Source organism: Nyctereutes procyonoides, unplaced genomic scaffold (genome assembly GCF_905146905.1).
Source record: "Nyctereutes procyonoides isolate TBG_1078 unplaced genomic scaffold, NYPRO_anot_genome, whole genome shotgun sequence".
Taxonomy (NCBI): domain Eukaryota; kingdom Metazoa; phylum Chordata; class Mammalia; order Carnivora; family Canidae; genus Nyctereutes; species Nyctereutes procyonoides.
The window spans coordinates 19,162,695-19,176,427 of record NW_026575160.1 but is presented as its reverse complement, the minus strand read 5'-3'; the positions used below and the strand labels follow the sequence as shown (position 1 = coordinate 19,176,427).

The window sequence follows — 13,733 nt, the reverse complement described above, 5'->3', positions numbered from 1 at the left end:
CCCCAGTCTTTTAAAATACAATCTCCACTATTTAAAGGGGTTTATCAGAGACACATTCTTATTGAGCTTTACATCTTCTTGAAAAGCCTGAAATGTAAATTTAGCTACCAATTTACTCTTCAGGCTGTGATTGCATCTAAAAACCTGAAGCCAGAGGTAGAGAGGTATGTGTGAATACATAGATGTATGTGCCTATAATAAGGAAGGAAAGAATTACATGTATTTAATTTTCAAATTTTCTACGACAATAGCTTTCAATTTACTTGAAAGTCTAAATGGTCCCAATTTTTCCTACCATCAGTGATATTTTCTCTATGTAGTTGGCAAAACAGTCTCTATATCTGGCTCATTCAAATAACTCTGAGTGTTATTACTGAGGGGAAAAAAGGTCATTTATTAATACTCAAATATTGGCCTACTCATTCATCAGACTGACTTTGTTCTGCAGTTTTTATCAAATATAATCACCTCTCCTTCAGACACTTCCCTTTCTAGCCTAACAGAGGAAATGAATAGTCGCAACTACTCTGGTACAATTAATCACAAAATTGGGATCCCTGGGTGGCGCAGCGGTTTGGCGCCTGCCTTTGGCCCAGGGCGCGATCCTGGAGACCCGGGATCGAATCCCACATCGGGCTCCTGGTGCATGGAGCCTGCTTCTCCCTCTGCCTGTGTCTCTGCCTCTCTCTCTTTCTCTCTGTGACTATCATAAATAAATAAATAAAAAATTAAAAAAAAAAAAAAAAAAAATCACAAAATTATTTAACACTTAGAGAGAAAATTCACATCAAAACCACTCTTGACAGAACAATTTCTCCAAGAAGAGAATTCTAATTACACCTGGCACACCCAGGAGCCTAGTATCCCTGTCAAGAGGGATGCCAAAATGTGCTTTGGGGGGAAAAAAAGTAAAAAAGAACATATATATCAGAGTAGAATAACTATATATATTACACATCTATATAATGCCTTCAGAACTCTTTCCAGGGGCCTGCTAGAGTCATTTCATATTGAAAACAAGGAACCCCAAAGCAGTAGCAATGTCTGGGAGCCAGAACTTCCTTGATCCCTTCCTGTTATGTCTGGCTACGTACTGTGCCTCATCTGCAGTCATGTTTTACACTGCCCATGTCATGTAACTTTAATGCAGACATAATGGAGACTAACTCTTATGGGACAACATAAAATCTCCTTTGCTTCTCTTTTTCCACATGTAAAAGCAGGACTGCTTATCTGCAAAGAGCCTGAACAGATCAGGCCAATAAAATGGACCAGTCTTTGAAATTTGAAGCCTTGTGTGTAAGTTAAGATCTAAGTGGCAACATATTATTTAACCTTGCCAACTAGGTGAAGCTGAATATTTCAACTCTACTCTCTAAAGCTTAATTATAATTTTAAAATATATCATAAGAGATTATTAGCTTTGTATTGAAATACTAAAATTTCCATGTATTGTGATTTTTTTCTCTTGGTTTGGGCTGAATTTACAGTAAGAAGGAGTAAATTCCTTTCAATAATAACCTTTACTAATTTTTTTGAAGTTAAATCATTTAAATAATATGGTATTTTACAAAAGTCAGTATAAAATCTTACCAGCTAGATCCAATCTTGCCAAGTAAAAGGTAAACATTCATTATTAATAGTCATTTTTAATAACCCAAATCCTAATTTGACAAGTATATTTCATGTTATTAAGCTGAACACTTAACTCCTATTAAAATGTTTCTCATATGAATATATTTTCACCTCCCAGATACAATGCAACTCAGGTGGTTGGCATTACCAAAACTGGATGAGTAAATTACTGCCATTGTTTTTAAGTATTTTATTTATTACTAATTAATATTGTCATCTAATATTTATCTTAAAATATCTAATAAGCAGAGATAAACCACCACTTAAGTTTGTGTCTGGGAGGAAAAATAATCGAAGCAGGATATACTCTAAGTACCTGTCATCTACCCAGATATTGCACAATTCAACAATGAGTACTCGAACCCTGCTCTCAAAGAGCCCAAAGTCTACTAGGGAAACCTATGGAACAAACTTAACAAATTCATATTATGATAGGTATTACAGCAGAGTCATAAATAAAGGATTTGGGAAAAATACAATAGGTAACAGTCATCATTGACCCAGGCAAGTTTAAGGGATGAGAACTTTGATGACATTGCCCCACAAATTTTAAACAAGATAAGAAATAAGCCCACAGAATAAGTATTCATGGTGTTCTGACCAGAGAAAGCAGTGGATCTGTTTGGACATACAGAAAACAGACAATTTAGAAAACATAACAGACATTTATAGAAGACAATTTGTATGTCTCAAAAGATATGCACATCAGTACAGAAAGTATATAATGTCAGTATTCTGATATTAATATGCTAACATTGATCGTTTGATTACAGTAGCATTACAAAAACAATCCTGTAAAGAAACTGTGTTCTCTTTGCAATTAAAAAGTAATCTATGTAGTATGTTTTGAGATGGAATATTCTATTATTCCAATGAATTTAGTGTCCACTGACAAATCTTGCCTGAACTATTGCACAGGTTTTGCAAAATAATGATTCTCTAATTCTATTACTCATTCTACATTTATTAGCTGACATCCTCTTGTAGAGTTTTCCCTCTATACATACCTTTATGACTATACTCACAGATTCTATTTGTCTTCAGCATATTATAATACATTACTATTATGATTTTGATGCTCAAAATGTCCCATATCTATCCAGTGGAAACTCCTTCACTGGCTTCTGAATCATTTTGATGTACTGCTATCATTTCTTAACCACTTCTTTGCTTTCTGACCCAACAATATAGGATAGGCTCTCTTATTTTCCTTTCTCCAGACCTGGAAACAGCCTTTTCTCTAAGAACCCTGATCCCTTTTACTAGAGATGATACTCAGATCTCAAGACCTGTGCAATAGGTGTGCTCATTACTAATGAGCTGAAGCCTAAATAGGTCTCAGCCCCATCTCTATTGCCTCTCCTTCACTCCACTGCCATAACCTCCAGCTCCCCTTCTGACAGGTAATTTGGCTTTCCTTCAAAACCAGTTCTTCACACTGCAGTGAGGTGATCTTTCCAAAACACAAATCTATTCCTGTCATATACAGGGGCAAAAGCATGTGTGTGTGCATGTTCACATCCATGCACTTCATGACATACTTAAAACCATTTAGTGGCTGCCCTTTGATCACAGAATACACACCAAAATCACAAATATGGGCAGCCTGGGTGGCTCAGCGGTTTAGTGCCGCCTTCAGCCCAGGGAGTGATCCTGGAGACCCGGGATCGAGTCCCATGTCGGGCTCCCCGCATGGAGCCTGCTTCTCCCTCTGCCTGTGTCTCTGCCTCTCAATCTCTCTCTCTCTCTCTCTCTCTCTCTCTCTCTCTCTCATGAATAAATAAATAAAATCTTTAAAAAAAAAAAACAAATCACAAACATGATCAAAAAGACCCCACATGGCCTATCCTTTCCCTATACCCTTGTTTACACCTTGACCGCTTTATCCCATCCTTCAATCAATTAAAAATAGAAAGAAAGAAAAATAAAACAATTAGAATTCAGTGACAAACACCATTTTTTCCTTATTCTTCCTTTAAGTAAAATAAGATAGAGCATATAAGTAAATCACCAATGACTTACTTATAAGTGGTCAATGACACTTCTGATTTTTTTTTTTTTCAAAAAAGTCATGGAGCTTTATTCTTTCTCAGAACTCTGAAACAACTAATAACGAATGACAAATCTCTATGAGAGGAAACATTTCTGATCCTCTCCATAGCCAGATGAAGGCACTGAATCATCCTAAACAGGTTTCTATAGTTAAAAAAGCAGTCTGTAAAAATAGTTCGTTCATGGTATAATACCAGTTCAATTCACTGACCAATTTTCAGTTCTGAAATTCATTTTGTTCTAAATTCTTTTCACTTACCATCAGGATTTCGATCTATCCACCAGAGGCGATGCAGAAAAGGGCAGGGGAGAAAGAATGCAACAAATTATTTGTGGCCAAATTACAGTACAAACTTAATACACATTTGCTTAAAAATATACATTGAAATTTTCAAGGTTCTCTTAGATGATTTAAATGGCCCCCCAACATAAATAAGTCAATTCACAACTGAAGAATATAACATGAAATCTAACAATATATCTACAAATCCATTCTCAGAAGTCCACGCAGCTTGTACTCCGGTGTAAATGTGGAAACACAAACACACACACAAACAGAGATAAGGTATATGATCTAGACAAAGAGCAAACCAGACTCAATACATAAATGACATCAAGAGGATTAAAGAATTGTTGGAAAAAATTTGAGTGCAAGGCCAAATACACAATATTTCTAGTTTCTCTCACTTATCATTTCAGTCAATAAGTACACTGTGGACTAATGTCTTTTGGTTTTTGTTTTTGGCTTGTCTTGGTATTCTTTTACTTTTATAAACTTTTTTTACATTTTAATTTCTAATTAACTTTCAAATAATTAATGCTATGCTCTTTGGTTTAGCAATAATTTATAATCTTTTAAATTCTGTCTATAGAAAAGCCTAATCATTAAAAATGATATGTGTAACCATAAGCTCACAGACTGATTTTACAACTTTATAATGTATTTTTAAAGCATTTTATCCACCTACACAACCCATTTCTCTACTTTAAATCATTTTCAACTAGTGTCACTCCTTTCCCTGAAAACAAATTAAATATTTAGTTGAATTAAGGCGTCAACAGTGTCTATAATACATATTTGAACTGTAACAAGGATTAAAAAGTGTAAAAATTCCATTATTATTGAGATGCTCAATTAATGATAAATGATCTAGAGATTTTAGCCAAATATTTCCTTTTTACTTCACAACTCAAAATTAAAATAATTTTAAAACTTTTAATGTCCTTTCCAGAAATATCCAACTAAAAAAGTCTATCACTCTTTGATGCCTTTCTGGAAGTTTTATATTTCTTAATGAAGCCAGCTTTCTCAAAGTCATTTATACATAAAATATTTACATAATCCCAAATTTTGAAAATATAATAAATGATTAAAGTGGTCAACTTTGACTAATAATGAATATTTTTAACAACTTAAAGCAAAATAACTTACAAAGCAGAATAGATTTTGAAAACATGTATCAAAGTTATAAAATCACTTCAGAATATAGAGTTGTCACTGCATAAGCCAGAAAATTCACTAAGACAAAATTAAAACTATAATTATTTTTTTAAACTATAATTATTTTAAAACATTGCTAAATAAGCAAAGCGGACATCAATAGAGAAGAAGAAGATAATTGATGCATCTCTAAAACTTTTAGAACTAAAAAAAACTATAAGAAATGTTTAAAAAATGCAAATGCTAAAACATGCTATTATCAGTTACACTATGTTAAGACATTTTTTAAAAAGCAATGACTAATTATTCATATCCTACCAATAAACAAGCTGTCAAACAATTAATATGAAAAATCCACTGCACAGGGAAAAACACACTATAAAATTTGATCAAACAAAGATGAAATTAACACTAACTGAATCTCAACTGAAGATAACTTTTTCAATTTAAAATGAGTTCCTTGACAAACTACAGGTCAAATTTTAGTAAGTCTGTTCTTAAATATTTTAACATGTACCCCACTAAAGAGTTTTATTTAGTCACTAAAATAGTGTCTAAAATTCTGAATACTGCTTTATATTAAAGCAATCCATAATAGTCTTTTTCACTGATTCAGACTAGGCTTTTCTCCTTGGTTCAAATAAGTGAAGTCTAATACCATTCTTTTAGTGTGAATAAAAATATATTTGCTATTAATTAAGACAGAATCAAACATTATATGCAGAAATCAGATAAATAGATGAATCTCTAATAATTCATAACACATAAAAGTAATTTAGATATACAATTTTATTTAACACTAGGAAAGAATATTTTTCCATTTAGTCATATTTACATGCGTTTTTCAATCTTAAACATTTAACTCATAACTCCAACAATTTAAAAGGAGTAATTAGGCTTATAAATCTGTAAACAACTGTGAGTTTACCTGATGGTCTGGAATATGAGACAACAGCATTTCCTTCCAATTCAGGTGGTGTATAACTCCCTTTCAGATAAACAGAAAAGGCTACTGTTCTACTCATCTCTGGTGCTATAAGCAATGTAAAAGTGATATTAAGTTACAAAATTTGGGGCAATTATTATTAACAACAGTTAAAAGTGATATTGTTACAAAATTTGGGGAAATTATTATTAACAACAGTTAAAGTTATGCACACACTACATGCCAGCTACTATCCCAAGCATTTTACATGGATTAATTTCTTTAATTCTCACAATAACCCAGCAAGGTGTGTACTATTATTGTTCCCAACTTTTGTGCATGAGGAAACTATCGAGAGATTAAGGAGCTTGCCCAAGGCCATATAGCTCATATAGAACTGAGGCTGACTCCAGAACAAGGGTGCCCATACTCTATGTCACTGCTTCTCTTTAGTCAGATGAAAAGGCAGTATGATTAGAAAAAAAATGTACACAAAAAAGCAAGAGAATTTGGGAATGGTGAATAGTATACTTTATCATGGCTAGAATCAGACTGCAGGGGAAAATGGAAGGGGGAACTGCATATGGATATATCTGTAACTGTAATGACTTTGCATATTATACCTAACTTTCTATATTTGTGTATTTGACCTCCAACTGGTATTAGGCAGTCTTAGGAGAAGTGGAAGAATAAATTGTTCAGAATGTTTTAGAAAGGCAAATTGGAAGTATTGTGAAAACATTAAAAAAACAAAGTGAGAATCCAATGACTGGTTATCACATACAAGGTTACTTCAACCATTCAACCATTCATTCAGTGTTTCAATTAATATTTTATTGAATTCCCCCTATCTGCCAGGCACTCAAGTAAGGGCAAAGAGAGAAATATGTTCTTGACTTCATTAATAAGATACAGAATCACTAGCTGAACAACAGCAGTAAACAAAGAAAGGAAAAGACTAGAAAGATAAATCATAAATCATTCTGGTAGGACTAATGACAACTCGATGTAAACAGTAGGGCATGAGAGATTCTGTGCAAAAAAATCTAAGAGTTGCCATTTACAACCTTTCTACTATTTTAGGCATTATTACAGATACCTTACATAGCGTCACTTTCTAATTAAAGTCTCAAAACAGCCCTGCAAGACAGATATCATTATCCCCTTTCTACAAATTAAAAGAAATTAAGGTTCCCAGTAATTACTAAAGTAGCTTGCTGAAGGTTATACATTGAGTAAGTGTCAGAACCAGGATTCAAATTCAGGCCAGACTCCAAAGCCAATATGCTTTCTGCAAACATAACTGAGTCAATAAACAGCTCACTAGAGAACACCAATAAAGAAAGCTTTCCAAATTATAGTATTTAAGTACAATTACAGGCCCATCTAGTTAAGGAAAGCACTTGAAAATCTATAATTACTTCAGCTCAACGACCATTGACTAAATGTTCCTGTTTTTAAAAAAGTATCATTCATGCTTGATGTTTGGAGGGGAAATATCAGCCAAACACAATCACTGACTTTAGAAAGATACCAGTCTCACTATTCAGACAAGAAATATAGTCATGAAATAAACATACTAAGCAAAAAAAATTTTTTAATTAAAAGGAAAACTCACACCATGAAACAGTTTAAGCCAAAACAGAAAACTTACCCATAAATTCAAAGGTGAACTGGTCACAAGTCAATACTAAAGGTGGTTGCACATAGACTGATAATTTGGCTTTTTGTAATGCCAGTCGATTCTGCAATGTGACCTAAGGAAACAGAAATTGTTAATAGAAAATTATATTTTATCCAAAGTAATAGGATAGCAAAAGTATGTAAAAAATCACTAGCAAATAATGAGGAAACATTATCTGAGAAAAAGTGAATAGTCATAAAACATAACACATACCATAAGTAGTACATTAACTGGTAAGTGGATAAGTGGTACCTTCTACCCAGTTATAAACTGGACAGAGAAGGTGAACAGACTTTTCTCCAAAGATGATACAGTAATGGCCAAACAAGCACATGAAAAAATGCTCAATATCTTTAATCACTATGAAGCGATTAAAACCACAATGAGATACTACTACACATCTACTAAAATGCTTTAGTCAAAAGAATAGACAAAAATAGGTGTTAGCAAGAATGTGAGGAAACTAGAAGCCTCATACATTGCTGATGGGATTATAAAATAGAATAGCCATGCAAGAAAACAGTTCAACAGTATCTTAAAAAATTAAACATAAATTTACAATAAGACCTCACAATTCCATGCCAAGAGAAAAATATATGCCCATCCCAAAAACTGTACACAAATTTCATAGCAACATTCTTTACAATAGCCCAAAGTAGAAACAACACAAATGTTCATCAATTGATGAAAAGTTAAACAAAATGTGGTATATCCTTTCAACAAAATAGTATTCAGTAATCAAAAAAAATAAAGTACTGGCACATGCTACAACATGGGCAAACTTTAAAAACATTATGCTAAGGGGCAGAAGCCAGTCACAAAGAACCATACTGTATGATTACATTTAAACGAAATGTCCAGAATAGGCAAATCTATAGAGACAGAAAATAGATTAGAAGTTGCTAAGGGATGAGAATGTGGGAGGGGTGGAGGGTAGAAGTGGGGTAAGGAAGCATGAAGTTACTTTTAGGAGGGGCATAAATGTTCTAAAATTAAATTGTGGTGATGGTTCTGCAACTCTGCAATATAGTAAATATTACTGAACTCTTTAAATGAGTAAATTATATAGTATGTGAATTATATCCCAATAAAGCTATCAAAAGCAAAGGAAACCTCTGCCCTGTGGCTGATGAATAATTACATCATGAAATATGTGTTCATTTTCTTTTGATGTAGAGATGTGACACTGGGATTATCTTATCTAGTATCTACATACCACCTTCTGCATAAATTAATTTTTCTTTAAAGATTTCCTTACTAGGTGGATATTTACTAATGTAGTTACATAACAAAGCACCATATTTTATTCCATGGCTTAACACAAAAATAGATGATAGAACTCATTCTAGAAAATATCAAAGAATGGCAATATTGACTATCACATATCTCAGCTGGCTACATTTCTAAACCAGTGCTCATACATGGTGACTCTAAGAAAATTCTCCCACTCTGATTAGAATCAAAAGCTAAGAACTCTGGAGTAACAATGTGACTGGGAAATAGGATGGGTATGGGTAGAGAGAGCCAGAACTTCTCTCACTCCCCCTAAAGAGAAGCATCAGCAGAAACCATCAGGCCCATGGATTTTTATGGGGCCAAGTGCTAGGAGGCATCATTTTTAGGATAATAAAGAAAAAGCTTAAAGATCTGACTTCCACCACACATGTTCTTTCTTTGAACTTTTATGTCCTGAAAGTCCCAGCCTTTGAACAGTCATTTGGATGAATTCATCCATATAGCTGGTATGGTAAGCCAGACTTATCACAGTTAACTACCCAGGTAGGGTTGGTATACCAACTGAATCACAATCTCTGGGGGCAGTTCTAGGCATTGATATTTTTTTTCTAGCTCCCCAATTGATACCTATGTACTACCAGAGTTAAGAAAAGAAATACTCTCCTTTTTATATGGCTGTAGAGCAACTTTCAGTCTACTTATTAGACTCTAGTATATGAGACAGATACATTTCATTATTAACTCACATAGTGCAAGGGTACATTTATTTTTTAAAGAAAAGTTGTTTTCTAATTTCTATTAAGTAAAAGGCACATATCACCTATTCCTTAATATATGTTTATATATATATAAATATAATATATACATACATATAATACACACACACACACACACACACGCTACAGAGAAAGAAACAATATACAGGAATATACAATTGGCCCAGAAACATTATATACATATAATTAGATTCAGTAAGTATCTTGCATTCATTTTAAATGAGTGGGTAGGGGATCCCTGGGTGGCACAGCGGTTTGGCGCCTGCCTTTGGCCCAGGGCGCGATCCTGGAGACCCGGGATCGAATCCCACATCGGGCTCCCGGTGCATGGAACCTGCTTCTCCCTCTGCCTATGTCTCTGCCCCTCTGCCCCTCTCTCTCTCTCTCTCTCTCTCTCTCTCTCTCTGTGACTATCATAAATAAATAAATAAATAAATAAATAAATAAATAAATAAATAAATAAATAAAATAAAAAATAAATGAGTGGGTATTCTATACAACTTAAAAAATACGTTAAACACAAAATTTTTGATTTGCAAAGTAAAATTTTTAAAGGATAACTATTGATACAAATAAATACAATAAACATAGCAAATGAAGAATGAATCCTCAATTTTTACTTTATAAACACTGGAAATATATGAGGGAAATGTGAATACCACAAGCAAATCTTTCTTCATGATGTCTGATCATTATAAACAACATAATACCTTTTTTGTAAAATCCTGATGGTAATAATGGGAAGAAGAAATTATGCTAGGTCCACCAAATAAAGAGGACACGACTTAAATATTTTACTATTAAGAATAATATAATGCTAGACTGTGCATATATTTTAAAACTAAATTAATAATATTAATGATACCCATTAACAGCTTTCTACACTTAAGGAACCATGCTAATATATTCTTTTTGTGCATTATCTCATTTAATATTCACAATATTGACAAATAGATGCCATTACTATACGTCATTCTACAGAAGAGGAAACTGTGGTTCAGAAAGGCTAAATTGTTTGCCCAAGTCCACTCTGATTATAAGTGAAAGAACCACAATTTAACTTCTGTCTGCCAGAATCCAGAGCCCATGCTCATAATCAACTGTAGTTAAGTTTCAAAACATTTACTTGCAATTAAAAGTATCCTCATTTTACAGTTTAAAAAAACAGGCTCAGAGAAGCTAGATAACATGCCCAAGACCAACAAGCCAATATGTGCAAGACAGTTGAAAACTATCACCAGGAATGTGTCATATGAGCTTAGTTTTAAAAAAGTGAAAATGAAAAATCCTTAAAGTATTAATAAGCCGCTTGTTGAATACATTCGGGGACACCTGGGTGATTCAGTTGGTTAAGCATCTGCCTTCAGCTCAGTTCATCATCCCAGAATCCTGGGATCAAGCCTGGCATGGTGGTCTCATTGGGCTCCCTGCTCAGCAGGGTGCCTGCTTCTCTCCCTCTGCCTCTGCCCTTCCCCGTCCCCCCCCAACACACACACACACCATGCCCATGATCGCTAGCTCTCTCTCTTTCTCTCTCAAACAAATAAATAAAATCTTAAAAAAAAAAAATTCTGATTCTGCATGGCATAACAATGTGTATTCAGACAATGATCACACAATTTTACATCGTTAGCAAGATCATGATAACTCTCACCCACAGATTTATTAAATCCCAACAATGGGCTAGGCATTTTCAAATGTGAACCAAGGAGATGTGTGATGAAAATAACTAGAGAACAAAGAAGACTTGTGTTTGAGCCAAAAAAAAAAAAAAAAAAAGAAGAAGAAGAAGAAGAAGAAAGAAAAGAAAAAAAAGAGTTAAAGATTTGGCTAGATCATAAACCTCATATTTTAAGAGAAAAATAATTATAGAATATTAAGGGGAAAATATAAAACATTAATACAGGAATTTTCCATGCTGTTTTCTGGTTCGAACAAAATGAAATATGATCCTTAGAAAATATAATACCAAATTTTTATCCTAGACATATAAATATGATTTCAAAGGCCAGGTATGAACAACTGCTCTGCCTTAGTTGCCTGGAATAGATGGTCACGCATCATGCACATACTCAAGGTAGCCACATCTTCATTCACTTGGAACGGATGGAAAAATTTTCTCAATTAACAGGATTTATTATGATGGAAACTTGCATGGCTATATATCTTGGCTGCTGTTGTTATAAAAGGCTGTAAGAAGAGATTTATAGCAAAATTTGTATAGAAACTGTCAGACATAATCAGGAAGTCATTGTGTCTGCTGTATAAGTCCAGCTGATTTTATGCAACACACGAGGGTTGTTCATCCTTTCTCATGCTCTTATAATGGCAATAAGAAAGAGAGTTAAGACTTAGTCATTCACAAATATAGCAAATTTCACTAAGGAAGGAGAATTTTCCAGTAATGTCATGCCATCATTTTATGATGGCTATTATTACACATGAAAGCCTAAAAACTGCATGGGTGAGAAAGGTGATTTACTTATAGCAATAACTAGTAGTTGGGGAGGGAGTGGGAATTAGTATGAGCAATGTTATCTAGTTTAAGTACAGGATTTCATTTTGCAATTTATAGTGTGCTCCTGAATTATTATGTGTGTGTGTGTGTGAACAGTATCAGTAGATACATAAAAAGAGGTTTCTCTACACAAAATTCTATAGATCATTCCTGGAACGCTGCAAGGTTTTTTTTTTTCTTTAAGTGTTTGATTTCTTGCCACTACTGCTTTTCCAGACTCAGAAGTATTAATGAGATAGAGCCTTTGATTGGATAGGGGGGAGGGAGAACTGGGGAAAGACCACCCTTGTTTCCAGTGGCAAGAGCCCAAAAAAATTAGCTTAGGAAACTGTTACAAGATTGGGCTCCCTTCAACTTCTACCAAAGATCCCCACATTTGGGCCACCCGCTGGGTCCAGTGTAAGCGAACACAATTGGTAAAGCCTGGTGCCCTGTCAAGCTCCTCCAAGGACAGCAACCCATAATCTAAGAAAATATAAAGTCCTGTCCAAGTTTTGACTAAGCAAATCGCCAAGATCCACAACTTTTCCTGGCTCCAAGGTCTGGGCAGTGATAAATATTTTCAGCTTAATAACGTGCTGACTGATTACCACACTTTAATCTAAATGCCTTAAGAGGGTTCTACATTTGAGTTCTAGTTCTAAAATTCTACAATGACAGGACTAAAAATCTTAACCAAAACCACATCCTTCACATTTTATTTTTTTTAGGACTATCAATTTGTCACTACTCTACTTTGTGGCTTCTTCATTTAATATTTTCTTGCTATAAATACATCCATTTAAAGCTAATGTTATGGCAGGTAGATGACTAGAAATTCTCCTCAAATATACACATAATTACACATAGAAGAAAGATATTAGTATTCATATGATTCCCCTATATATACATATATATATATATATATATATATGATGCTTCAATAAACTGGTGACAACAGTGGCAGATGTAATGAAACGTATAATACTGTTTGTACGTTACAGTCTAGAACCATGGTACAATACCTTAACTGTGACTGAAGGGATAAGGTCAATTCCCACTTCAACATCAGTAGCTTGCTGTAAACACAGAATTGAGAAGAGAAGGAAGGAAGAATGGTTTCAAATTACATGTCCATCAATGAGTAAACAAAATGGGTGCAATATATACTTACCACCAAAGTAGGGAACTAACCATAAAGGACTTATCACTCTAATGACAGACTTTATAAAAGGGTCAATGTGGCTCTCTGAATGCCTTCAACTGGAAAGTCATGAGCTAATAAAAACCTTTTCCAAAAAGGAAAGAAAAGGTCACATACTTTATTGTCAAACTACTCTCTTGCCAAATTTCCTTAAATGTTGAAACTCATTAATTCTATCAACTCGCTCTTTATATTATATAGAAGAAAGCCTCCTTGTATTTCTTAGATAAGCATTATGCCACCCTTTAAGGTCCTTATATTTTCAATTTGCCAAAGGTATGTT

General features: G+C 34.0%; 1 protein-coding gene across 4 annotated transcripts in view; it reads right to left on the bottom strand.

Annotated features, from left to right (window-relative positions):
- The window catches only part of BBS9 (Bardet-Biedl syndrome 9), a 430,791-nt gene that overhangs the window by 234,430 nt on the left and 182,628 nt on the right, over nucleotides 1-13,733 (bottom strand). For all 4 annotated transcript variants that reach the window (XM_055314823.1, XM_055314824.1, XM_055314825.1 and 1 more), the window contains 4 exons: nucleotides 13,272-13,325; nucleotides 7,708-7,810; nucleotides 6,057-6,161; nucleotides 3,947-3,961 (listed from right to left, as the gene is read on the bottom strand). In XM_055314823.1, coding sequence (XP_055170798.1) covers nucleotides 3,947-3,961; nucleotides 6,057-6,161; nucleotides 7,708-7,810; nucleotides 13,272-13,325 — 277 coding nt within the window. The remainder of the gene's footprint in view (nucleotides 1-3,946; nucleotides 3,962-6,056; nucleotides 6,162-7,707; nucleotides 7,811-13,271; nucleotides 13,326-13,733) is intronic.